Source organism: Hydra vulgaris, chromosome 01 (genome assembly GCF_038396675.1).
Source record: "Hydra vulgaris chromosome 01, alternate assembly HydraT2T_AEP".
NCBI lineage: Eukaryota > Metazoa > Cnidaria > Hydrozoa > Anthoathecata > Hydridae > Hydra > Hydra vulgaris.
This window is the reverse complement of record NC_088920.1, coordinates 18,536,930-18,562,995: the sequence shown is the minus strand read 5'-3', so window position 1 is coordinate 18,562,995 and position 26,066 is coordinate 18,536,930. Positions and strand designations below refer to the sequence as shown.

At 29.4% G+C, this 26,066-nt stretch overlaps 1 protein-coding gene across 1 annotated transcript in view; it reads right to left on the bottom strand.

Moving 5' to 3' along the window:
* Positions 1-11,989, bottom strand: part of LOC100211938 (propionyl-CoA carboxylase beta chain, mitochondrial) — a 30,018-nt gene extending 18,029 nt beyond the window's left edge. The window contains exons 1-2 of the mRNA XM_065787531.1: positions 11,776-11,989; positions 6,700-6,813 (exon numbers count right to left, since the gene is read on the bottom strand). Coding sequence (XP_065643603.1) covers positions 6,700-6,813; positions 11,776-11,940 — 279 coding nt within the window. The 5' untranslated portion in view covers positions 11,941-11,989. The remainder of the gene's footprint in view (positions 1-6,699; positions 6,814-11,775) is intronic.
* Positions 11,990-26,066: the final 14,077 nt, after the last annotated feature.

Below are 26,066 nucleotides of genomic sequence, written 5' to 3'. Positions count from 1 at the left end.
TCAAAACAAAAATTTTGGAAAAAAAAGTCCTTCAAAAAAAAATAGAGACATGAAAAAAGATGCGAACATTCAAATAGATATATTTTCAAGATGTTTTACTTACCTACATATCAAACAACCAGAAAAAATTTAGTAAACTACGAGAGTTTAAAAAAATAATATCCATTAGGGTGATTCTAAAAACAACTTTTTTTGAAATTGTCTGCTGCCACCCCCTAAATGTGTTTAATGTTGTTTTTTTTTTTTAAAAACATATTCGCTTCCAACACGGCTGCAAGCAGCCACTAATTAAAGTTGGAAGTTACTGAAAGAGAAAAGATGAAGATTGTAGAGCAAGATAACGATTGACAGACGACTTAAAAGATTGCAAATTATATGAGTAAGGAAAGCAAGATGAAGGAAGCGAATTCCAAAGTACTGTTGTTTGAGGAAAAAAACTAGACAAATAAGCATTTTTGGAGCACTTAGGAACAGTCACAGAAAAAGGATGAGACTTAATTGAATGACGAGTAACACGAGAGTGAATTTTAGTAGAAGGCACAAGAGACGCTAGCTCTTTAGAGCAGTGCCCATTATAGTATTTGTAAAAAAGAGAAAGAGAAGCAACATTACGACAATGTGATAATGGATGGAGATTGGCTGCAAGTGCAGATCGAACTATGTTTACAATGCGTTTTTGCATTTTGTCTAAAAGAGAAAGCGTATCATTAGAAGATCCGCCCCAGATATGGAAACAGTATTCCATACAAGGCCGGATTTGAGATTTATAGAGATAGAGAATAGAATCCGAAGTAAGAGAGTGACGAGCTCGATAAAGAGATGCAACCTTAGCAGATGCTAATTTTGCAACTGATTTGATATATGGTTTCCAAGAAAGATTGGAAGAGTTAATCCTAGAAGATAAAGAGTAGGTGACTCATCGAGTACATCACCGTTCATAAATATAGGAAGATCTAAATTAATGCGATAACGATTGGCTGAAAAAAATTGAGTTTTATCTGAATTGAAGTTCACCAGCCACTGTGAGCCCCATGCTGTAGCAAAAGTGAGATACTTTTCAAGCTCAAATGCCCCCTCCAAGCAATCAGAGAGTGTTGGTTTCTTATCACGACAAGAATAAATGGTTGTATCATCAGCAAACAATGCCACCTCAGATGTGAGAATATCTTGATGATTGTTAATGTAAATTAAAAAGAGTATAGGGCCAAGGACTCTCTTGAAGGCCACTCTTCTTCATATTCTGTAACTTCAGGGGTTCCTCAAGAACCTTGAGGAACCCCTGAAATTACAGAATATGAAGAAGAGTGCTGTCCATCGAGGACAACATTTATACTACGATTGGAAAGGAAGGATTCAATGATCTTAAAGATGTTGCCGAATACACCATAAGAAAAAAGCTTATGGAGAAGACTAGCATGCCAAACTTTATCAAAAGCTTTTGAAATGTCGAGAGCGATGGCCTTAACCTCTCCACCTTTTTCTAACGCACAATAAAACCTGTCAGTTATTGCTGTTAGCAAATCAGCAGTAGAACGAGAAGATAGAAATCCATATCGATGGTCAGAAAGTAAGTTATTAGATTCAAGATGAGAAATTAAGTGTTTGTTAATTAAAGATTCAAAAACCTTGCTTATGAGAGGAAGAAGACTTATGGGACGATAGTTAGATGAATCAGATCGCTCTCCAGAATTTTTGAAGATAGGGATAACAGATGCCGCTTTCCAGCAGGCTGGAAAACAAGACTCTGATAAGCACTTGTTGAATAGTTTTGAAAGTATAGACAACAGCTCCGGAGAACACTTCTGCAAGACAATAACACATATGTTGTCCGGGCCACAAGCTGTAGAAGAGTCTAGGCAGGAAATCACTTATACAGTATGATACAGATGCTGGAGTGATATGAATGTAAAGCAATGGATCAACCTGTTTGTTGGCAATATTAGGTAGAACGGAACTAGTGGAATCAAGAGATGATATTGATGAAAAGTTTTTAGGAAACAATTCGGCTTTGTCTTTAGGTGAGGTGACAAAGTCTGAACCATGCAAGAGAGGTGGAATTATAGATTTGCCCTTATTATTGATATTATTAAAGATTCTCCAGAAGTCATGAGAGCCTAATTTTTGAGATGAGATACGAGATTTCATGACCTGAGAATAGCGGGTTTTGGCGTTAGACAAAACCTTTTTACAATTGTTTCTAGCAGTAATAAACAGACGTCTGTTTTCTGGAGAATTGTTTTGCTGATAAATATGGAAGTATCAGTTTCGATTGGCAATGGCAGCAGCAGTGTGAGGAAAACCATGGAGGAGAGTGAGGCTTGACCTGGAATCCTCGCGAGGGAATAAAAGATTCCATGCCAACCTGAATCCACAAAGTTATGGAAGAAGCACATTTCTCGACAGGAAGACGAAAGATTTCTACCCAAGGGCCATCACAAAGAAAATCACGGAAAGAATCCCAGTCAGCTTTACTGTAGCTGTAAGAGGTTCGATAATAGGGGGATTCAGGCGATGAAGAAGAATGAGATTAGTTTTTGGGAGATCAAACTGTGATCAGAAGCACCGAAGGGTGAATGTGGAGAAACTGAGCACTGACTAGGATCAGAAACAAGACATAAGTCGAGTAGAGAAGGTAGATGATTCGGGTTGTCAGGAAAGCGAGTTGGAAAGTTGACTGTTTGAGTTAGGGATTGAGAAAGGCAAAAGTTGTGGGCTTTAATGCCTGCAGAGTCACTGACACAAGAGCCAAGCCATTCAGTGCGATGAGCATTAAGCCACCAACAACAAGAATATTGGCTGATGGATAAAGAGAGAGGGCTTGGTCAATATGATCAGAAATAACATAAAAAAGAGTGCAGTCTTGAGATGAAGGAGAGCGATATAGAACAAAGAGAAAGGCAATAGAGTGAAGTGGTGCTAAACGAAAGCACATAAAAGAATAGTCTGTGGATTCAAACCTAGTTTCACGACAAATGGGTGAATTATTACGAATGTAAATGCCCAGGCCAAGCATGTGACTATTGGAGTCTTTACGAATTAGAGGAAGATAACCATCAACACTAAGATCACAAGATGAGACAGCCGAACTCAAATTAGTCTCACAAAGAGCAAGTAGGTCTGGTGAACTTTGCAAGAGATAAGACTCAACAGAAGAAAAGTTACTTCGAAGACCACGAACATTAGTGAATGATAGGTTTAGAGAACTTGGTGATGATGATGGTTTTTTGTGTTTTATAGTTTTTGGTACTTTATTCATTTTTAAATTAGATTGAAGAACTTGACTCAAAGTATAGATAGTACTCAGAACACCATTTAATAGCCCAAGCAATTGCCTCATTATTACTAATAAACCATAAGCTGTAACAAAAGGCTCTAAATGTGGCCTCCACAATGCACACCAAAAGTACAAACAGGGACACCATCCATGCGCAACATGGCACTGTTAATACTTTGATATTTTTCAGCTGTTGATGGAATCAGCCTCTCTGAGAGCTACCGCAGAGTTTGGGAAGCCTGACTGCCAGCAGGCCTCAGAACCATAAAACTGAGTTTTAGAGCTGTACCCTCATTAGGAGATAATAGAATGAGTTGCCTAGTCATAAAAACAGAGACACAAGCAAAACCCATGCATTGAGTCAAGAAGATCCAGCATTCAACATCCTAAACTGGAAACAATGTATTAAAAATACATCTGCGCCAGCCTAATAGATGAAGAAGGGGTGTGAGGCTGGTCAACAGATAGAACAACAGATAGATGTTTACCCCTTAAGTCTTTGCCTAGGAGGCCTTCTACAAGACAGTGGCCGGGTGCATTTAGCATCTGCCCATGATGAGTATTTTTATCGAGACACCATCTCTAGCCTTTATTCAACCAAGAGCCTCAAGGCAGGGGGTGTTTTAAATCGGAGTTGGCATCTCCTAGCCTTTGCCTAAAAAGGTGTATCCTACAAGGCAGCAGGACATGAATTTGTACTGGGTTACATGTTACCAGTAGCAGGATAACCTAATCTAAACCTGATGTAATAAATTAATACTAAATTTTAAAAATTTTAATGTAAAAAAAAGTTTTAAAATTTCCCTAATATTTTGAAAAAGAAAGTTCTTCAAAAGCATATCATGTTGGGTCTCAAAATAAGTGAAATGTTTTAAAAGTTTCAAAAATAATAAAAAAAGTTTATGGAAATACAAATTAAAAAAATTTATTTGAAAAAAGTATGAAAATAATTACTTTTTTTATTTTTTGTTAAAAAATGATAGTTTTTAAGCCATAAAATTTAAACTAGTAATCTTTATATAAATTGATTATTATTTTTAAAATTATTATAAAATTTCACTTCCTTTAAGACCCAACATGATATGCTTTTGAAGAACTTTTTTTTTTCAAAATATTAGGTACCTGTCTGATGTTTAAGGGTCTTGAGCGACCCTTGAAATTTTTTTTAATTTAAAAATTTTTTAAATTTAGTATTAATTTATTACATAGAACACTTTTAGGGGTGGCAGCAGACAATTTCAAAAAAAGTTGTTTTTAGAATCACCCTAATATCTATAAATATGAAAAGCAAATATAAATAATTAAAATTTTTGTTTTAATTTTAAAAAGGCATTAAAAAAATTGTATATAAAAAACCTCTACAAAAAATCTTTTTTTTACTGTGAAATCTAAATTTGTCTTTTCCCCCTGCATCAGTTAAATAAGTTCCAGAAGTTCAATACTACTAAACAGACTTGGTCGGGAAACAGGAGCGATTGCTCTTGATTACTGAACACGGAAATAATATTTAGCAAAAAACTGGCCAGGTTTTGTTGTAGTTTTGAGAACATTTAAGTTTATGTCCATAAAACAAAAAAAATTTTGTTTTACGGACAAACATGGAAACATACATAAACTTAAATGTTTTCAAAACATCTTGGTGCAGAAGAATAAAAAGAATATTCGCGAACACTAAAAACCCGTCAAATCTACGAACAAACTAATTCTATTGCTTCAAAAAATACACTGACTAAGCGAAATAAAGTCTAGAGTTTTCTGTTGAATTGTTTTAAAAATTGTATTATTCAAAATTTGTTAGGATTTGAGATTTCTAGAATAAATTGTATTAAGAACTTTCTAACAAACTATTATTTTAATACTATGGCGGAGTCACATCTGCAAAGTCGTAAATCTTTTAAACTATTAATATTTGTTTACAAAAATAAATGTTGTAAATATATATTTTTAAAATTGTCAAAATTTTGAAAGTTTATTATATGTTATTGATTTATTAGTTATATTCTTATTTTTAATTTAATATAATGTATTTTTTATGTAAATTTAATTTTGTGTATCTGTTTTTTATTCTAATGTAATCATTTAAAAAAATTTTTACGATTTATTTTGTAAACAAAAAGACTTTCAACAATAATTGAGTTTTTTATGAAATTGTTAATAATCATCAAAGTTAGTAAAACTAATTATGAAATAAACATACAAGAAGTTTCTGGTTACTAAACACAAACATGCATACAAAGTAACTCACAGATGAACAAGCACCACGCTTGAGGTCACGACAGAACACAAAGAGTGTGTCTCTCTCTCTCTCTCTCTCTCTCTCTCTCTCTCTATATATATATATATATATATATATATATATATATATATAGAGAGAGAGAGAGAGAGAGAGAGAGAGAGAGAGAGAGAGAGAGAGAGTTATTAGATATAAAGAAAAGTCTTTAAGTTCTTAGATATTGGTTTACAAGCTCTCAATATTTTCGCTCCAGTTGCCATTCATACAAACTCATTATGCTATAACTTAAAGTTACTTTTTTCTGTTTTAAATACTAATTAAAATTAAAAAGCCCACTCACTAAACATCATCAGTGATATTGTGAAGCAGCTCCGCTTCCTCTTCATAAAGTATTTTTAACTTGATTTAACTTTTTAAGTTTTTTTTAACTTGATTAACTTTTTAAGTTGATTTCTATCTAGTTAATTTAATTTCTACAGTAACTCAATGATTCAATTATTTTGTTTATCTTACTAAGAAGAATTGTTTCAAATATGTTAAAATTTTTAAACTACAGGAAACATAAAATTGTTATTAAAAAAAATAATCTTTTTTAGTTATAAAATAATTTAGTCTAAATAAAACTAAAGCTAGAGTTAGTTTTATTAAAATCTTGTTAGACTTTTCGGGGCCGGGGCTATTTTTATATTAGAGGCCCTTTTATGTGCCACAGCATAAAAATGACTAAAAGAAAAAGTCTTCTCGACTATTTCAGGGCTCCCAACATTGCGGGGCCTGAGGTTATGGCTTCCTTTAAACCCAACCCTCCTTAATCCAGTACTGGAAATAAGACTTGAGTATATAAATTAAAATTATATTAAACTCTTTAGTATATAAAAGAACATTTAATTTCTTATTAACCAATCGTAAGATGTTACTCTATATAAAAAATGTCGCCTAATTTTATAAAAAAAATTATAAAAGAGCAATGTTTCGAAAATATTTATTCTAAACATAATTTATTTTGCTTTAAGATTTTTTGTGATGAAAGTTATTTTCAGTTAAGTTATTAGAGCAATCAATCCCGCTTCCAACCAAGCCTGCTAAAGAGTTGGCTTGACAACAGCACAATTAGTTAGACTTAGACTTGATTTTAAAACCTCGTCTTCCTACTTGCTGATAGAAAAATAAAGCTAAGTTTTAAACTAATTACCTTTTGTTCATTCATTCCAAATTCATGACAACTGTGCTCAGCAAACATATCATATTCGTGAAAGGATCCTTCATCAAGAAGTAAATGAACTCGTTCTCGTGCAGTTAATTTACCCTGTAAAAAGGAAAATACTATTATATAATTGATACATTATAAGCTGTGTTCTAAACCAAAAAATTTATTACATACTTACATTGATACAACTTAAATTGTTAAAAAAGGTATAGAGATAAAAAGTGATTGTGCCGAATACCAAATATTCAGCTAGGTGCTCAGACAAAGCACCGATAATATTTGGCAACCGAATATTCAGTGCTTTGGCCGAGTAGTTTAAAATTCAGTGAAGAGTTAATCCTTCTCATTGAAAAGCTGCTTCACACTGATGAATCATTACCAGCGCCTAGTAGCGGGGAAGATTCATCTTCACTTCGTAAGAATAATTAATGTAAATGAAAATGATCAAACTACAAAAAATATGAATGATGTGGAAAAGAAAAGTTTGATTGTAAATGAAATTAGTTTTTACATGAAACTGCTCGCTCAAATTGAACAACAAACCTTTACAAGTTGTGATTGGCAAGCGCAAAAGATTATCTAAACAGAATCCAATGACAGTGTTAATGGCTATTCTCGAAAGTATGTATAATTTATTATGAATTCACAATCATTTGCTATTATCAAACAATGAAAATATTTATAAAAACCTTTCACTTTAGGTTTTATGTATCAAAGATGCCAAGTATTTATTCAAATAAAAAAATAGTTATATATAATATATTTTAATGTTTTTTTCTCATTACAATCTGGTATTCAGCCGAATATCGAATAGTTAAAAAAGTAGCTGAATAGGCCGAATAGTCACCAAATATTTGTGACATTTCTAAAAAAAGTACTTCTATACCTAAATATTGGATTATGAAATGATTGGAAAGTGCTTAGATGCAGTATAAAAATTTTATCAAAAACTATGAACATTCTACAAAAAGTTATGCAATTTTACATTTTGAATTATGATAACAGAGATAACTAAATTACAGAGATAAGATAATTACAGATACACTAAAATTGTGATCAACAGTGAATTTCTTTTAACTAAAATTGTAGCAACTTTGTCAGTTTTTATCTTTTTATAGCCAGGGCACCAGATGATAACAATAGATAATTTTTAAATTCAATGAAACCTTTTGTATCAATTTTTTTTAAACATAAATTTAAGTTTCTAACAAGAAATGCAACAAAAAAATATTTGTGCTTTAAAACATTAAACCAGATAAAACAACAACAACAACAAGCTATTTATTTTCTGTAAATCATTTTACAATAGTTTTGATAATAATAATAACAATAATAGTAATAATAATATATTTGATAGTAATATAAGATTAAAAAAAATTAATACAAACTATAGTAATAGTAATAATAAGTATGTTTACAATAATTACAATAAAAAATGTTAATAATAACTAATATTATAATGGTAGTTATGAGCATAAAATTATTTATAATAATAAGTTAACGATTTATTTTGGATGGTGTCATACATACAGAAATCTGATCAAAGGAATGACACCAATTTTTAAACATAAGTAGTAATAAGCAAAGACATGCATTGAAACATATGGATCGTAAACACATAGATTAAAGCACATAAAACATACATTAAAATAAACATGTAGAAATCATAATTTGCAGGTTTCAATAATAATAAAAATAATAAAAATAAAAAAAAAGTACTGATGATAATTGTAGTAATGACCAAAAGAAAATTAAAAGAATATTTTAATCATAAGGATAATATGTCTAAAAGTTGTAATAAAAAATTTTTCAGAATTTTTTTTAAGTTGATGTTGTTTAAGATGGAGTAAAGGTATTTTAGGATTTAGCTTTTTGGACTCATTCAGAATGCATGCAAGGCTTCTGTTCCATTCACAGACGCACTGATAAACAATAGAGTTTTTATCAAACTTCTGGGTTTTAAAAGATGGTACATTTAGTTTTCCATTGTGTATATTTCTAGTAGAATAGGAATGTAATAGTCTACTTTCTGTTAACAAGTTTATGATAGGAGATGGTAAGTTTATTTAATCAAAAACAAAAGAAGATAAACATACTTTACTAGCGCTGGAAATGTTGGATTGAAAAGTTTTTTGAAGGACTTCAATGTATCTGATTTAATTGGTTGAAAGTTTATTATTTTAATGGATTGATGCTGAGACGATAACAACTTGTTAATGCGATAGTTTCCAACTTGACCCCTAACTTGACAACAACATCTAAGATGAGATGAGAATAATGCAAAGTAAATATTCTTTAGTGTAGCTTTATCGACATAATGACAAATTATTGAAAGCATACCGTTAGCTCGAGTTTCTTGCAGCTTAGTTCATTAATATGAAAGTTCCATGAAAGATTGCAATCAATTAATACACCTAGATATTTAATAACTCTTGAAGGATATAGCTGTTTATTATTAATTTTGATTTCAACATTTTTAGTTTTTTCTTGGAGATGGAAAAAAAAAAATTAGTTCAGCTTTTTCGGTGTTGAGACATATTAGGTTAGCATTTAACCAGTGAACTATACCTTTTAGGTCCAAATTAACATTTTTACATAAAGAACAATACAATTTGTTGATGTGCAAGAGATTTGTATCATCAGCAAACAGATGAACTGAAGAAGTGAACAGAGTTGATTAGGTTGTTAATGTAGATTAAAAATAAAAGAGGACCTAGAACAGAACCTTGAGGAACACCACACAAAACTGATTTATTACTAGAATTGAAACCATTAATATTTACAAACTGTTTTAGATCTGAAAGATAAGATCAAAACCAATCATTTACAATACTGCGAATTCCATAATGATTTAATTTAGAAATCAAAATATTATAGTCAACAGTATCAAATGCCTTTTGGAAATCGATAAAAACACCACAAACGATATGACCAGTATCAAGAGCTTTCCTAATTTTTTCCGTTATACTTATTAATGCACAACAAGTAGAATGGTTTGATCGAAAACCAAATTGATTATCATTTAAACAATTAAATGAGTTTGGAAAAGAGTACACTCTAGAGTACATAAGTTTCTCAAGCTTACTAATGTTAGATAAAAGAGAAATATAGGTCTGTAGTTCGAGCATGAAAGTTTAGAGCCATTTTTAAATATTGGAATAACACGAGATAATTTTAAAATATCAGGAAATGTTCCATTTATAAATGAGGAATTAAATAGTTTAAAAAGAATATTTGAAAATTCATAGTTAAAATCTATAAGAATATTTGTGGGAATGCTGTTTGGACCTAATGATTTTTTTGGAATCAATTTAGATATGAGATGGTATTTCTGGAATATTTGTTGGAGATAAAAATAAACTATGTAAATTTGGATATTTAAGATACTTTTGATAGTTAAAGTAAGACAAATGAATATTGGATTTGAGTTTATGAGCAACATTTGTAAAAAAAGTGTTAAATGATTCAGAAATTAGATTTGGATCAGTAATATGTATTTTATTTTCTTGCAAACAGTTGGGAGATAATTTATTCAAATTTTTTACAATTATTAGATTGTTATTGCCTTTCCAAAGTTCGCGAAGATTTTTTACATTTTCTGAGAAAAATTTTTTAAAATGGGTTTATCTATTAAGTTTAATTAATGCAATTATCATATATTTATATCTTTTAAAAATACTTTCAAACTTTTTTTTATTAATAAGATCTTTAGATCTTATCATTTTTTGTTGGAAAAGATTGCGCACTTGAATGGATTTTATAATTCCTTTTGTAATCCATGGTTTGAATCAACGTTTAAAGTTTTTGATACTTTTTTAAGCAAGGCGTAGCAATCTAAAATCAATCTTGTTTTAGTAATATACGTTTGGAAACATGTGTTAGTATCATTTGGACTTTATAACATCGTCCTAGTCAATTTTTGATAAATCAGATTTAATATTTTATTTATTAAAGTTTTTAAAACTCCTGCTGTATAAATTGTGTCTGTGTGGTATAAATAATTTATTGAAATTGGGACAAATGCAAAATAGTATATATAAAAGTAGAATTATATATATAAAAAAAAAAAGTGTAATATTTAAAATATGATAAAAAATAATAAAAACAACAATAACAAAAATAAAAACTATAAAAATTATCTTCTCTTTTAATAAACTGATCTTCTCTTCTTATCTTCTTATTAATTTAATTTAAATATGATTAATTTATAAAAACAACTTTTTACAACAATTTACAACAATTTAAAACAGATATAAAAAATGAAGCACAAAACTTTAGTTAAAAAAAAAGCTTCATGCAATCTAAGTTTATGCATACCTAAAATTTTACTAATTTTAGTCAACTTGAATTTTTATCTTTGATACTACATTAGAGATTTTTAATACTTTTTTTTAATACTAATTTTTATACTTTTTAAATATTATCCCTGTATTCTTTTTTGTGAAGTTTTTGAGTGAGAATCAAGAAAATACCAATTGCAAGTGTCAACTTTTTGAAAATGTGACGCCCCAAGCCACCTAATGACATGGTGGGCATCATGTTGGCATTTGGTGATTTATATTACTAAAAAATTCTCCTAATATATTGAGTCTAAAAAGAAGCAAAGGTCTCAAAAAAATGCTTTTTTACAATTTTTGTTTATTTATAAACAAAAATTGTAAAAAAGCATTTTTTAACATTTTTCAACAATATATTTATTAAGAAGATCATTAAAATAAGATTTACAAAAATCAATTTCTCTAATAAATTATGAAAATTTCGCTTCTTTTGAGACCTAATTTGATAAACATTGGGAGTAAAATGTTTTTGGTAATTTATGGCACCCACCATGTCTTCAGGGTTCTTGGGACGTGACCTTTTTTAAGAGTTGGCACTTTTTTTGTTTTTACTTTTTTTGTTATTTATTAGAACATGGAGAATTATAATTAACAAAATATATTTCGAGTCAGATCCTTAAAACCACATTTTTTATAACATAATATAAGATTATTTATTTTAATCTAATACATCATTACATGATTTAAAGTTTTTTTCCTAAAAATTAGAAACAACAATTTATACTTTTTTGTGCTGGCTCTCTATGCGTTTTGGTCCTCCTCCAAGCAAAGCCGCTTCTCTCTTTTTGGTAATTTTTTCAACTATTGGATTATAAACAGTCGCAAATCTTGAAGGGACAAGTGCATTACGCCAAACTTTACAAGGCAAAAATGCTTTATACAAAGACATTTTGGTTTATATGAAGGTGCTCCGCAAGATTAACAGCAGTGTTTGCGGATAGTTCAATTAATGGATGTCGGGAAAACACAGCGCGAGATCTGGAAATAACTATTTTGAAATGTCATTTGTTACTTGTTAATTTTTAAAATTTTAGCAAGTTAGACCATATATAAAATCCGTATTGAAAATAAAGTTCATTACTTGAGAGAAGTCAGTAAATATTTTTGTGATAATGATACAATAAAGTTATTTAAAAATGAATGCTACTATTTTGTATACTCACTTATCTCGTCAAGTGTTTATGTTAAAAGCAGACGCTTCTGAGGAGTCTTTAAGTATTTTCCTTGATCCTGAAAAAGGACTATACAAGCTAAGAACCTACTTATCATGTCGATCATGTAGAAAATTAGGCAAAGAACACTATGGTGCTGAGTATTGTAATCATATTTTATGCAAGTCATGTTTTAACGAAAATAAAAACTCTAATGGTTGCAAATGGTGTCGAAATGAAGGTAGCTTAGTTATAGATTACAAACATCAAATTTTACTCGGATTGTATAATAATTTGTGCGCCATTTTACTCAATTATGTTACCGGGTGGGACGGTGGATCAGGAATTTCTAATACCAAACAAAGACTAATTCAGTTCTTGAATGAAGATTGTTTGTTACCGGAGAAAGAAAATTCTAAAAATGAAAAAGCTACTAAAATATCAGATTCTTCTATCCTTCAAAACAATGATAATTTTATTTTTGAAAAAAAGTCCTTCAAAAAAAATAGAGACGTTATGAAAAAAGATGCTAATATTCAAATAGATATATCTTCTAGTTGTTATACTTGCCACAAATGTCAAACAACCAGGAAAAAAACATATGCAGATTTTTCTCATGATCCAAAACCACTTTCTGACTGTGAAAATGAAAAGTTTAATGAAAAATTGCCATCCCCTTATAACGATTGCAGAACAATAGAAAGAAAAGAAATTAATGAGGTTTTTCAAAGTAAATCAAAATCCCAACCCAATGGTAAAGAAGGTTTTATTGTTTCTAAAGGTAATTCTTTTAAAAAAAACACTGATCCTGTTATAAAATCAAAAAAAAAAAAAACTATTTCATCAAGAATACTTTCAAAGCGCAACAGTATGAACATTTTTGAGAAGTTTGGACTTGCATTAACTCCTCCTCAAATAGCTGATGAATACATTTCAACCGGTAAAAGAGTTTATCAAAAGAAACGCAAAGAAAAAAGTGATCTTCAGGTAATAGAACCAAAATTAGAACCACTTAAATTAAAAATGAAGAGAGTGAATACTGATAGTGATGATTCCAGTTATAATGTACAATATAATATTACAAATGGGTTCAATAAAAAAGGTTTTTCGAATTTTCATTTAGATGACATTCAATCTGAAAATTTTAATTCTGAATCATGTCGTAAAAATAAGCGAAGAGCAAGCACATTTATTACAAATTATGCTATATTTTCAGATGATAGTGACTTTGAACAAATGCAGGATTTTCAAAAATGTAAAAAACCATGGATACCAAAGGAAATAAGAGAGGTTTGTGGTTGTGGGGTTGGTACCAACATAAAATACCTTAATGACATTTGTAAGCGATCTCGATGTCCTTGTTACTCTCAAGGTCGTGCTTGCTTAAATTGTAAATGCCGGTTTTGTTCTAACCCTTTTGTTCTAGAAAATGATAAAGTTTCTATTGAGCATGGAAGTTCTTCAAGTGAATGTCAAATAAATAACCAGAAAAATATAGAAGAAACTTTAATTGAAAAATGGACCAAAGAAGATCCCGATTTAGTTGATGTTGAATCTCTGTAAAATATAAATTTCTTATTAAGAAAAAGCTCTACTTTATTATACATATATTTTTCAAAACTGAGCTATTGTCTTATTTATTTTTGAGAAAAATGTTTTAAATAATTTTCCTTTCCTCTTAAGAATGTATTCTTTATATGGGATTACATTTGTATTAGATTAGTGTAGACTGAGATTTATAAAAAAAAAAATGATTTAAAAAAACGACACAAGGGTGTGAAATTTCCTTTACATGCAAAACACGTTATCTGAATTAGAAAAGCAATTATGCATTATAACATAACTGTTAGAGTTTTTATTTTAATTAAATCGGATAGAATAATATAAATTATATTAATGTTATATTATTAATAAAATTATTATTAAAAATTATATTATTGTGAAATTTCCTTCACATGCTGGACATGTTATCTGAATTAAAAAAGCAATTATGCATTATAACATAATTGTTAGAGTTTTTATTTTAATTAAATCGGATAGAATAATATAAACTATATTTATGTTTTTTAATTCTCTAAAAATATTGGGGGTTTAGGATCACTGAGGCCTAACTACAAAAATTAAAGAAGTCAAAAATTTTGAATTAAGTTCCCTTTTGATCGCGCTGTTATTATAAGTAATTTTTTTTTACTGGCTCTATAACATGTTTATAACATTATAACATTAATTTATAACATAAGTTTAATTAATCTTCGATTAGTTAAACTAAAACCGTAAAATCGCCTAAGTTCGGTAACTTGAGCTTTGAACATTTATTTATCACGCATAAATAAAAAATTTTCAATTTTTTTCTTAAAACATACAGAAAGTTATATTGATATTGTAAAAATAAAAAATAGTATTCAATATTTAATTTAAAATGAAAACTACTTTGACCGGACTTTCAATACCATCTTATAAGTTCGGCCGCTATATAAATACTAATAACGTATTACAAGCGTAACGTCACGAAAAATGAAAACAAGTTTTTAAATGTTGTTTTATTGTAAAATTATGATATAAATTCAGGTAATACCAGTAACTAAGGAGGACGTCACCGCGGGCTTAAAAAAAAGTCTTTTGGGCACCAAGAAAATAAGAAGAAGCACGTAATAAAAAGGCCTTTTTAAATATAAGTAGTATTTTTAATCTTTATTGTAATTACTCATCTATTTTATTACTTTGGCCATAATCAAATTTGTTACGTCACTGGTTAATAAAATTAAAAATTTATTTTTCAATCAATTTAAAAAGGTTTCTTCAATTAACAAAAAAATGCTACTTTGCTCAAAATAAGCTTTATATCTTTATTGGATTTTCTTGCACGTATCGTTGACCATAGTAAAACAGCAAGATCCACACAACCAATCGCCACAGGATTCGCAACGCATCCATATTGTTGTTGAGCTGTAATTTTATCTTCAAAAAAAATGTCACAAGCTTGATATTTTTTGGAACTCAAAGAACCGTCAGTTAATTTTGAAATTATGAACAAATTTTTTATTCAAATAGAATACCATGATGTGTATCAATTATAAAAATGTGAAAATTTACTGGTAAATTTTACATTCGCGACACATATTAACATTTCATAATATTACTGCTATTTGTCTCCGTTGTTTATCCGTGAATGACCGACGTTAGAGTATTTCAAAATTTCACTAATTTTTATAAAAAAAGTAGTTAATTTTCAAAAATTATTAATTTTTTTTTGTAAATATAATTAATTTGGTGATTCCTAATAATACTAAGATTAAACTTGATCGTTTATTTTAATAATTTGCTTATTTTAGATTTTAATAGTATGCATTATTTCAAATTATGGTTTGCTAAAGAATTATTTCAGCAGGTTGCATATAAACATTATTATTTTTTTTTATAGATTCATATTTACGAACTAATTACAAATATTATTTGAGAAAAAAAAGTTTCTAAATCTTGTGCTTTGCATGCTTTTTTTATATTTTTTTCTTAAATGACCGAAGTTACGTGGTGACCAAACTCCGATTTTACGGTATATAGAACGCTTTTCTAATTAGGTTCATGTAAGAGGCTTTCAAAAAAGTGCATAAGTGAATGTTTGTTGATAGCTTCAGATAAATTAAAATGTTTGCAGAAAATTTAAATTTTAGCAAGTTATTAACAGAAAGTAAGAAATGAAATCTTCTTGACATAAAAAAGTTCGTAAGGAGTAACAGTATTCTTCCTTAGAGTCGCCTGAAAATTTCACATTTTTTTTTTAAATTGATGAATAAGTATTTATTAATTTGTGGTCCGACCAAATGCCATTTCGAAAAAAGTTTTACTTTTGAAAACTTTTTTTTAACTATGAGATTTAACTTAGACATGAGGCAATTAATTAAAGTTAAAATTAAAAGTTAGAGGCAGTTAATTAAAAGATAAAAGGTAATTGCTTCATATACAATTTTTTGCAGATTTAATTATATATGGAAAAAATATTAAACACTAACGAACTATTTATATTATAACAAGATAACAATCAACAGACGACTTTAAAAGTTGCAAACTACATGAATCAGGAAAACAAGTTAACAATACTTTGAACTATAGTGACGATAGTGTGCCTTCTTGAGTTTGCATGACTTATCGATTAAAGATCAATCAGCCAAGTGATAAAAATTTTCCAGGCCTGTTCAATTTTGACTCCATTGTTGTAAAAACCATCACAAGGCAAACAACACAGTGTGATTGTTTGATCTGCAAAATTGCCAAATCCAATAGAAAATAGAAGCATCCTCTGTAATTCAATGAAGGTCATGCTATGTTACAAACTCCTGAAGTTAAAAAAAGGTGCTCAACTTGCTTCTCTGTGCTTGCTCGTGGACATACTCATCATTGTACACAAGAAAAACGTCATGTAAACCTCAGAGAACTTGCATTGGCAGACCCAATAGGTGTAGAGCAGATTGCATCCACTGTGATTTCAGGTTAAGACGCATCACCAAAAGGAACAGTTCAGATCAGCCAATCACAAAAAATGTCATTGGCTTCAAGAAAAGGTAAATGTGCAATAATATTTTTCCCAATAATTATTTTAATCTGATTGGCATTACAAAGTGTAAATAATATAATTTTGATTTATAGTATAATTTTTAGGGTCATCAGCTGCACAGCAACTCTTTCCTGGTCCTTTGAGTGTTCAAAATAAGATTTCAATCCAAGAGAACATAGGGCTTTTAAATACTGGAATGGGAAAACTTGGATCAATTCTCAACCAGATTAGCCCAGTAAGGTTAGTTGAATCCAACGTTTTAGCAAAAATTTGCTGTCGGTGGCACGGCATTAAAAACCTGCTACACCATAAGCTCCCTAAAACTTGCTGTCAGCTCAGAAGATCGCCAAATGGTTCATTGCCAGGATCTGTATCAGCTAAAAGAAAAAATTGTATCATCAAGAGAACTTAAAAGTAAGGCTATTTTAGAGCTTGGAGTAGATGATGGTGGCTCTTTCTTGAAAGTGAGTTTAAGCTTAATTGACTTAAAGCTCGATAAGTCTAAATCCGCTTCAAAAATCAGTCAAACTTTGGCCACAAGAGGGCCACAAAAACACAGGGATTAAGAAGCAACTGATAGTGGCAATTGCAGGAAATACATTAAAAAACTTTGAAAATGTCAAAGCATTGTTTTTCAACTCAATAATGTGAAAAAAGCTTGCTCTCTCAGCTCCTTAGTTATCTTGTGGGACATGAAACTTGAAAACATAGTTTGTGGACTTCAATCTCATAGTAGCATGCACCCATGTTGTTGGTGTGAAAACACTAACTCACTGCATGTGGAAAACTTCAAACCTTTGGAGCATTAGACAGCAATACCAGAGTTTTGTCCAATCTGGAGGCAATTTGAAAAATGCCAAAGCTTTCTTCGATCTTGTTCATCCTCCTTTGCTTCATTTTCCTAACCAAACAGTTGTTTTGGAAGTACTTCCTCCCATAGAACTACATTCACTTCTTTGTGTGATCAATTCCATTGTGAAAAGTCTAGAACAAAAAATGGCTGAAGGCCATGGATTGGTTTTGAGCCATTCACCTCCTTCTTCAACCTTACCATAGTGGCCACTACAATGACAATGATTGCATAAAGTTGATCAAAAAGATAAATGAGCTGAAATTCCTTGCTAAAGCTAACAATTATTCAGAAACCCTGGATTTCTGCCATGCTTTGAATTCATTCTAGGGAGTTTGTTCAGCTTGTTTTGGCTGTTCCCTTTCACCTGATTATGTTTTGAAAATTGAAGATTTTAAATCTAGTTTTCTGATGCTTCATATTTCTGTCACTCTAAAGGTTTATGCTGTTTTATATCATGTTCAACAATTTATTAAGGTAAAAATAATTAGGCTGGGACTGTACAGTTAACAAGTAACAGAAGCTATACATTTTTGTTTCAAAAGTCATTGGGAAAAATACAAAAGAGATGCTTCTCATCCCTACTACTCACATCAGCTCCTAAACTGTGTTGTTGATTACAACAGCGAAAAAGTGTGAACCAACTGCGCGGAACTGGACCAAGATGCAAAAAATTGTGTTTTTATGGTCAATATGTTTGTTAATAAAAAAAAGAGTGATAAAATAATTCAGGAATCAAATCTATGTATTTCTATCTAACATTTAGACTTTTTCAGTAAAATAATTTTTTTTGGGAGAAGTAACTTGAGATAAATATCAGTTGTAGAAATATGTTAATAACTCTGTTGGGTTTCAATACAAGTTTTTGAAATCTCTTGGATACTTTATGGTATACAGTATCACAAAGATTTGATTAGATTTCTCATCAACATTAGGGCCTAAAGTTTAAGGTTGCCTGTCCGCTTTTTTCTTATAGATTAAGCAAATGGATTTTCTGTAGTCTTCATGGCTTTTGGCAAACGTAGGCATGATGGAAAACAAATTTTTATCGCGCGGAAATGAAATATTTTGTGAAATTTCCAACGAGAACCTTTTTACAAACACAATCATTATTTAAAAGGATTTTGATGCGATATTTTTTCAGCATTAAGTCCCACATTTTCAGGGTATGAATTAACTTTCAAAAAATTAATTGAGTTATCGGTTACTTTCGAATTATTCTTACAAATAAATTCTAAGAGTTTAAAAAAAGTAAATATAAATTCTTATAATTTTATTTCTCTTTTTTCATCAGATATGATAAAAAAAAAACATAAGTAATTAACAGTGTCATTATTTAAACCAATTCTTAACTTAGTAATAAATAAACCTGCAGAACTAAAACTTCTTTCTGCTTAAACAGAAGATGGTGGAAGGCTAAGCATGGCGTTGTAAACTTTTTCTAAGGAGTTTTGCCTTTTTCCAGTACTAGCAAATACTGCGATTTCTCCTTTGATACAAGTCAAAACCTCTTGAAGGGATGACTTACTAGTTAGTCCTTTTTTTTTTTATTGTTGTTGAAGTTATATTTGAAATCATTTTTGTTAATTTTTCAGCTTTAGTTTTTTTCCTTAATGGTTCTACATTATAAGTAGATTTAATATCAGACTCAGGTGCTGCTTCTACTTCCTCAAGTCATCTGGATTATGCAAATAGCATAGTAAACCAGCAATAACATAATTTCTTCTTTCAGTAATTCTCTCAGAGACTACATTTAAATTTTTTTGACCAATTTTAGTATGTTATTCTCTAAAATTTTGTAGTAAAAACAAAATAATTTTATTAGATTTTATTAGACCACAGTCTCCTTTTACCAATGCCATAACACTTAACACAATAACATGAAGAGCCTGAACATTATCAAAAATGTGTTTTATTTTGTCATCTGATAAAATCAAATCTGTTCTGAATATATCTACAAGAGCTCTCCAATAGCATTTTTTAATTCCAAAAATTGTTTTAACATACTGATTAGATAGTTCCATCTTGTTTTAGTATCCGGAATAGGCCTAAGCTCTTTTCTTAAATTTGATCTACAATTTTACGAACCTTTGATAAAATACCATAGTCCTCATTAAATTACATTTCCTTATCAAAAAAGCTGATACTTTCCTTCATTTAGCTCTTCCATAATTAGTTATTCTCCAAATGTTTCTGTTACTGAACCTTTTTTCTTATAAAGAATATCACATACCGCAAAATGAATTCAATTAAAAATAGCAAGTTTGGTGGGTAACTCCCATTTCTCGTCCCATTTTTTTCACGACTAATGCACAATCAGTAACACACCCAAAGATATCATTGATCAAATTTAAGCCAAAATCAATTACCTTTTCAATAACAATATTAACAGCTCTTTCGGAAGGCATTGAACCATTCACTCCAATCATTTCAACAAACACTCCGAGACCATAATAAAATTTGTCTGAACAATGTACATCAAAACACAAATACCTTCTAGTTCCATCTGAAATCATCAAGAGAAATTAAAAAACTTGCTGAAGCTCTTGAGCAATTTTTAATTTTATTGAACTTCCATAGTTCATAATAGTTGCCTTTAGAGCATGTCGATCATCAGGGATTTTAAGTCCTTGAGCTTTCCAGCCATTTTTAGTATCTTTACTATTGGCCAAAGTTGCAAAAGAAATACAATCTACAGCTGTTAAACGAGCCAATACTTCATCAGGTTTGTTACTTTTTTTATTACAGTAGGCAGCAACACTTAGCTGTGTTTTTTTGCATTTTCTGAAACAAATTTAGTCGGAAAAATTTTATGTTTGTGCTCTGAATGACATAAAAAACTTTAAGTTGATGAATGGAACTTAATTTCGATTGAACAATGTTTGCATTTGTATAGTAATTTTTCTTTATTTTCTAATGAAAAATGCTTCCAAATATCAGAACAACTTTTTCAAGATTGTAAATGGTGTTCAGGCTTCTCTACGGCCGCATTGTATTATTTGTTCATATTTTTTTACTGGTACCGGAAAAGTACCAGTAAAGCAAGTAAAAAAAGTTGTTATTGTTTCTTAAAAAAATGCTGTTTTGTAATTAAAACTTGTTAATAAAAAAAACTATAACATCTATAGCATTTTAAAGCAAAAAAATTAATTTTTAAAGATTAATTGTTTGTTAATTAACCGATCAACGATTAGTTGTTATTAATTGATTAATCGTTAATCTTTTACCACCCCTAATCTCTACAAAAGGGTAGAAATTTGTGTTAGAGATTGACATTGAGAACACCTGCAGAATCACTGCACTAGAACCAAGCCATTCAGTGTGATAAATTTTTGCTTCAACATTTTTGATAGTGACTGCGTAACTTTTTCTGTTATTTTCTAATCAGGGTACAGGTCTAAAACTCAGTTTATTTGTTCTGAGGCTGGCTGGTAATAAGGTTTCCTAAACTGTGTTGTAGCTTTTAGAATAGCTGATTCTATCAACAGTTAAAAAATATCAGAGTATTAACACTGCCATGTTGTGCATGAATTGTGTCCCTATTAGTTCTTTTTGTGGGCATTGTTGAAGACACATAAGGAGTCATTAGTTATGACTCTGAATATATTAGCAGGACAAGTCAAGTTTTTTTTAACTTAAAACATTAGTTAAAACATTACCAAAAATATTAAACCAAATATAAATGTATTAAAATATAAAAAAAACAAAAACATTAACAATTAAAATGATGATGTGTTAGATAACAAACTTGTTAGAAAAATTAACTTTCTAGGTTTTTATTTTTTTATAAATTCAAAATTTCAGTTTAAATAAATACAAAAGCATGCTCACTACAATTTTATGTGAAATTTTAAAGTTAGTAACACATTTTTTCCATGTTGAAACAAAAAAAATATAAATCAATTTAAAATTTCAGTTAATATTTTAAATCCTTTAATCAAGTAAGGAAAAAAGAATATTTTTATTCAACTTATAAACAATAAAGTTAACATAATAAACATTTAAATAAACATTTATAGTTGATAAATAATTATGTTGTGCATGGAAAATTAGAAATATTAAATGCAACCAGAACCGTAACTACAGGAAGACACGGTCTGTCTGTTATAGTTTGTGCCAGCTTGCATTGATCTTTCCATAATATAACTATAATACAATTTTGCCTACAGGCAATTCTGGTGTGCGAGTAAATCTGTAAATAAGTTTTTAATAACAGGACTGAATGCAACAAAAAAAGAACAGAGAAAACAGAAAATAACTAATTTGAAAATTAACATCAATTTTCAATTAAATTTGTAATAAATAAAAGAAATAACGACTTTGTTTATATATTTTTTATTCGTACCATTTTCCTTTTAGAGCTTGAGTTTTTCTTCTTGGATTTTTACTGTTACCCCCCCCCCCTCTCCCCTCCATAAGTGTTTTTACATTTCTTTGAAGCATTTTCATTTGTACCCATTTAGTCTAAGAAGCTGTATATGTCCATGCTTATTAGTTTGCTTTTTATGATTTGACCATCACGAGTCTTTAACAAAGCCAACTTCCTTTGCTTGTTGTAAATGATACTCTGAATGTAAGCGGTAGTACTCTTGATATACAATTTCCTTAAACTAACGATCCTCTTCTTTAAAAAATTTGATTTGAAATGGGGTTCAAGCATCATTGCAATTTTCAAACAAACATTATTTTTGTATTAATGAAATGACTTTTTAAATCAGTTTTAAGTTCAACAACAACAATTTTGATTCCAGTTGCTTTGTCCTAAGCATAGTCAAGAAACGGTATGATCTCTGATGTGTTTGCACTCATATCTTTATCACTCATATCGTAGCGCTTTCAAAGTGTTTTAGTATGCATACAATTATTTCAGCATGTTGCCATTGATTTAAGTAGGTTATCTGGTTCTGTAGTTATAAAGTTATTAATTATTCATGTTTCTGAGTGGCAATAAGAAATAGTTTTTCCAGTGTGCGTTTCAAGTGCAAAGAAACTAAATACAAATTACAGTTTTAGCAATTACAACAAAGGAATATAATTAAACATAGGACTTAAATAAAATATAAAAAAGCACCCATTGATTTTGATATGCAAGCAAAAAATAATAATAATAGTAAATAACAATATAGTTTGCGGCAAGTCGTAATGTGTACTGTGTATGCCTCTGTATACATCAAGGAATCAAAGTAAAGGAGCAAATTAAAAGTAATAAAATTATAGTAACTATATTGTAAGCAATAAAATTATTTTATGTTTAATACAACAGTAGCTTATTACCTTTAATTACCTAAAAAAACTCCCCGAAGCCAATGACTCGGCAAAAACTGACCCTGGCTTCGGCCGAAGCTTCGGTACATCCCTTGTATAAATAATAAAAAGATAACTAAACTTGAATTTAATAAAGCATTTATTGAACTTAAACGCAATAACTCATGTGGATATGATGGTATTTCCAGTAATGTAGCTATTTATGTTATGGACATCATTAGTAAACAACTATTTTATTTAATATCATCTTTATTTGAATATAGTATATTCCCTGACAAACTTAAATTAGCCAAAATTAATCCGATTCTCAAAAAAGGTGATTGCAGTAATGTTTCTAACTACCGACCTATTTCTCTACTTCCAGTATTTTCAAAAGCATTTGAGAGAGTAATTTATAATAGAGTTAATAATTATTTTACATTAAACAATTTATTATACAAAAATTAGTTTGGATTTAAAATTAGTCAAAGCAATTGCTCTACTGAACATGCTATTATTAAACTTGCTAACATAATATATAAGTCGTTTTCATAGTGATGAACTGGTATTAGGGGTTTTTATTGATCTTTACAAGGCCTTTTATTCAGTTGATCACAGTATTCCATTTTCTAAGCTAAAATATTACGGTATAATAGGCTCAACATTTAAGTAGATTCAAAGCTATTTGTCAAACAGAAAGCAATTTGAATTACTAGAAAAGTCAGGAGCCCTCGAATTTACGTGTGGAGTTCCTCAGGGTTCACTCCTATGTCCATTATTGTGTATAATATATATTAACAATATGCATAAACCTTCCCAAAAATTATCTACAATTATGTATGCTGACGGTACAAGTTTATTTTTTAATCATCCTGATTCAAAGACTTTGTTTGAAACTGTGAATATTTAACTCGAAAAATTCAACCTCTAGTTCATACAAATAAATTATCCTTAAATTGTGAAAATAATAGCTTTACAATTTTTCATAAAAAAACAATCAATCAATCTTCCGTTTAAGCTACTTATTAATAAAAACAAACTTAAGCGTGAAATATATACAAAACCTTTGGGAGTACTCTTTGATGAAATTTTGTCATGGAGAAACCATATTGGTCTTCTTTGGAGAAACAAAGGTATCAACTGTAATTGGTGTTTTGTATAAGTCGAGACCTTTTCTTGATTGTAAATCACGTAATATGCTTTAGTTTAGTCTTGTGCATAGTCAGCTTTTGTACGCAAATATTGTATGGGGTAGCACCCATAAAATAAAATTGGTAAAATTGCAAAGCCTCCAAAACCATGCACGCAAAGCAATTAGTTATTTAAATAGGTTAGTAAACCCGGCCCCAGTGATGAAAAGCATGATGGTTCTAGATATTGAGAAACTTAATACATTACAGATACTAATTTTTATATAAGTATGAGAACAGTTTATTATCAAGCGTTTTTTCAGATATTTTCTTGATATCATTTTCTGAAAAATATAATCAGCGTTAAAATACCAGGTACAACTTGGGAAAATCACAGGAGTAAAGTTTTCTAATTACAAACCGTGGTCCTTCAATGTAGAATCATTTCCAAAATAAAAATATTTCATCGCAAAAGCATTTCATCGGTAAACGGTAATATTTTGTATCAAGATTTTTACGTTTACGATGTTATTTATTTTTTAAATGATTTATATGATGATATGAAAATTGTATTATTGTTTAATCAGTGAAATAAAAGTAATAATAATAATAATGTAAATAATGATAAAAATAATAATAATAATAACAATGATATATATTTTAGTTTACATTTTGCGAGGTTATAATTATTTGGTTGTATTTCCACTTTTTGAAATGTTTGAGATACTAATTGTGTTATGTACCACAAAAAAAAGTTTTCTGCTAGATTGAAACCAAAGTTATAATCAAAAAATTTTCAGAGAAAACATAGTTAATTAAAAAATTTTTATATGTCGTCTATTAAAGTTTTTATTTTTTAAATCGTTTTATCTCAAAACTCTAAAATGTCGAGATAATTCTAACCTCGCGATTTGTTGTCATAGTAAATAAATTACTTTCACAAACACAAACAAGGTTTCTGAAAGAAGATCTTACTGGTCTTATTATCAGAACCTTTTATAAGCGTGTGTATGTAAACCACATTAATACATCCCAGTGGGCACAATCAACCAATTAATATATTTCGATAAAAGATCTTACAATCGAGGTCATTTACAAGTAGTTAAAAACTAATCTCAAGTAAATACCATGAAATAGTATTAATAATACAAATAATAATGATAATAAATTAACAATTATAAGAATAATAAGAAATTTGTATGATAATAAACCAATATCAATTATAAAACAACAGTTGAATTATTATGCACAGACAGGAAAGTTACAAACAATTATATACTAACAAAACGTAACATACTACCAATTAGCTAGAACAACTACTGCAAAAAAAAAGTAAAAACGATTTAATTAATATAATAATCTTAATAACAATAATAATAACAATAAGAATTTAATAATAACACAAGACGTGTTTAGAACGTCTTAAAAACGTATTAATACGTTTTAAGACGTAACTAAAACGTATTTTACAATAAAGTTCCATACAAAATAAATAGTAACAAAATAAAAATACATGATTACATCATCCGTTAGAACTAAATTTTCCGAAAAAATATATAAAAAATCTCTAAATGTAGCATTGGTATAAGGAATTTTATTTGCTGTTTAGGACCGATGTCAGCGAAGAATTTGTTAAATTCATGAGCTGTAGCTCTTGATTCGCATATGTGTTTGTTATCAACAATAATCGTCTAAGAGAAAGGATATGAGTTTTTTTTTTTTTTTTTTGTCTATCACTAACTTCATTCATTATTTGCTAAGTTTTGTGTTATTTTAAATTAATTTATGAGTCTTGAGTAGTAATTTTTTATTAAATACTGAGAGCTAATATTATGAAACTTTAAATTTATCGATGAATATAAGTCTAGTTGAGAGTGTTACAAAAAATATTTTATCAGCTTGTTGTCCCTCGCGTTTTAGGTAGAGAGAGATGAAGTCAACAGGATTATTCGTTCCCAAACCTCCAATCATTTCAATTTTTTGCTAAGTCTCATTGTTTGACATAAATAAAAACATACAAATATTTGGAATTTGCCTTATGTCTGAAAGTTAGCTATCTTAAACACCAAAATATCCTGGATCCGTCAC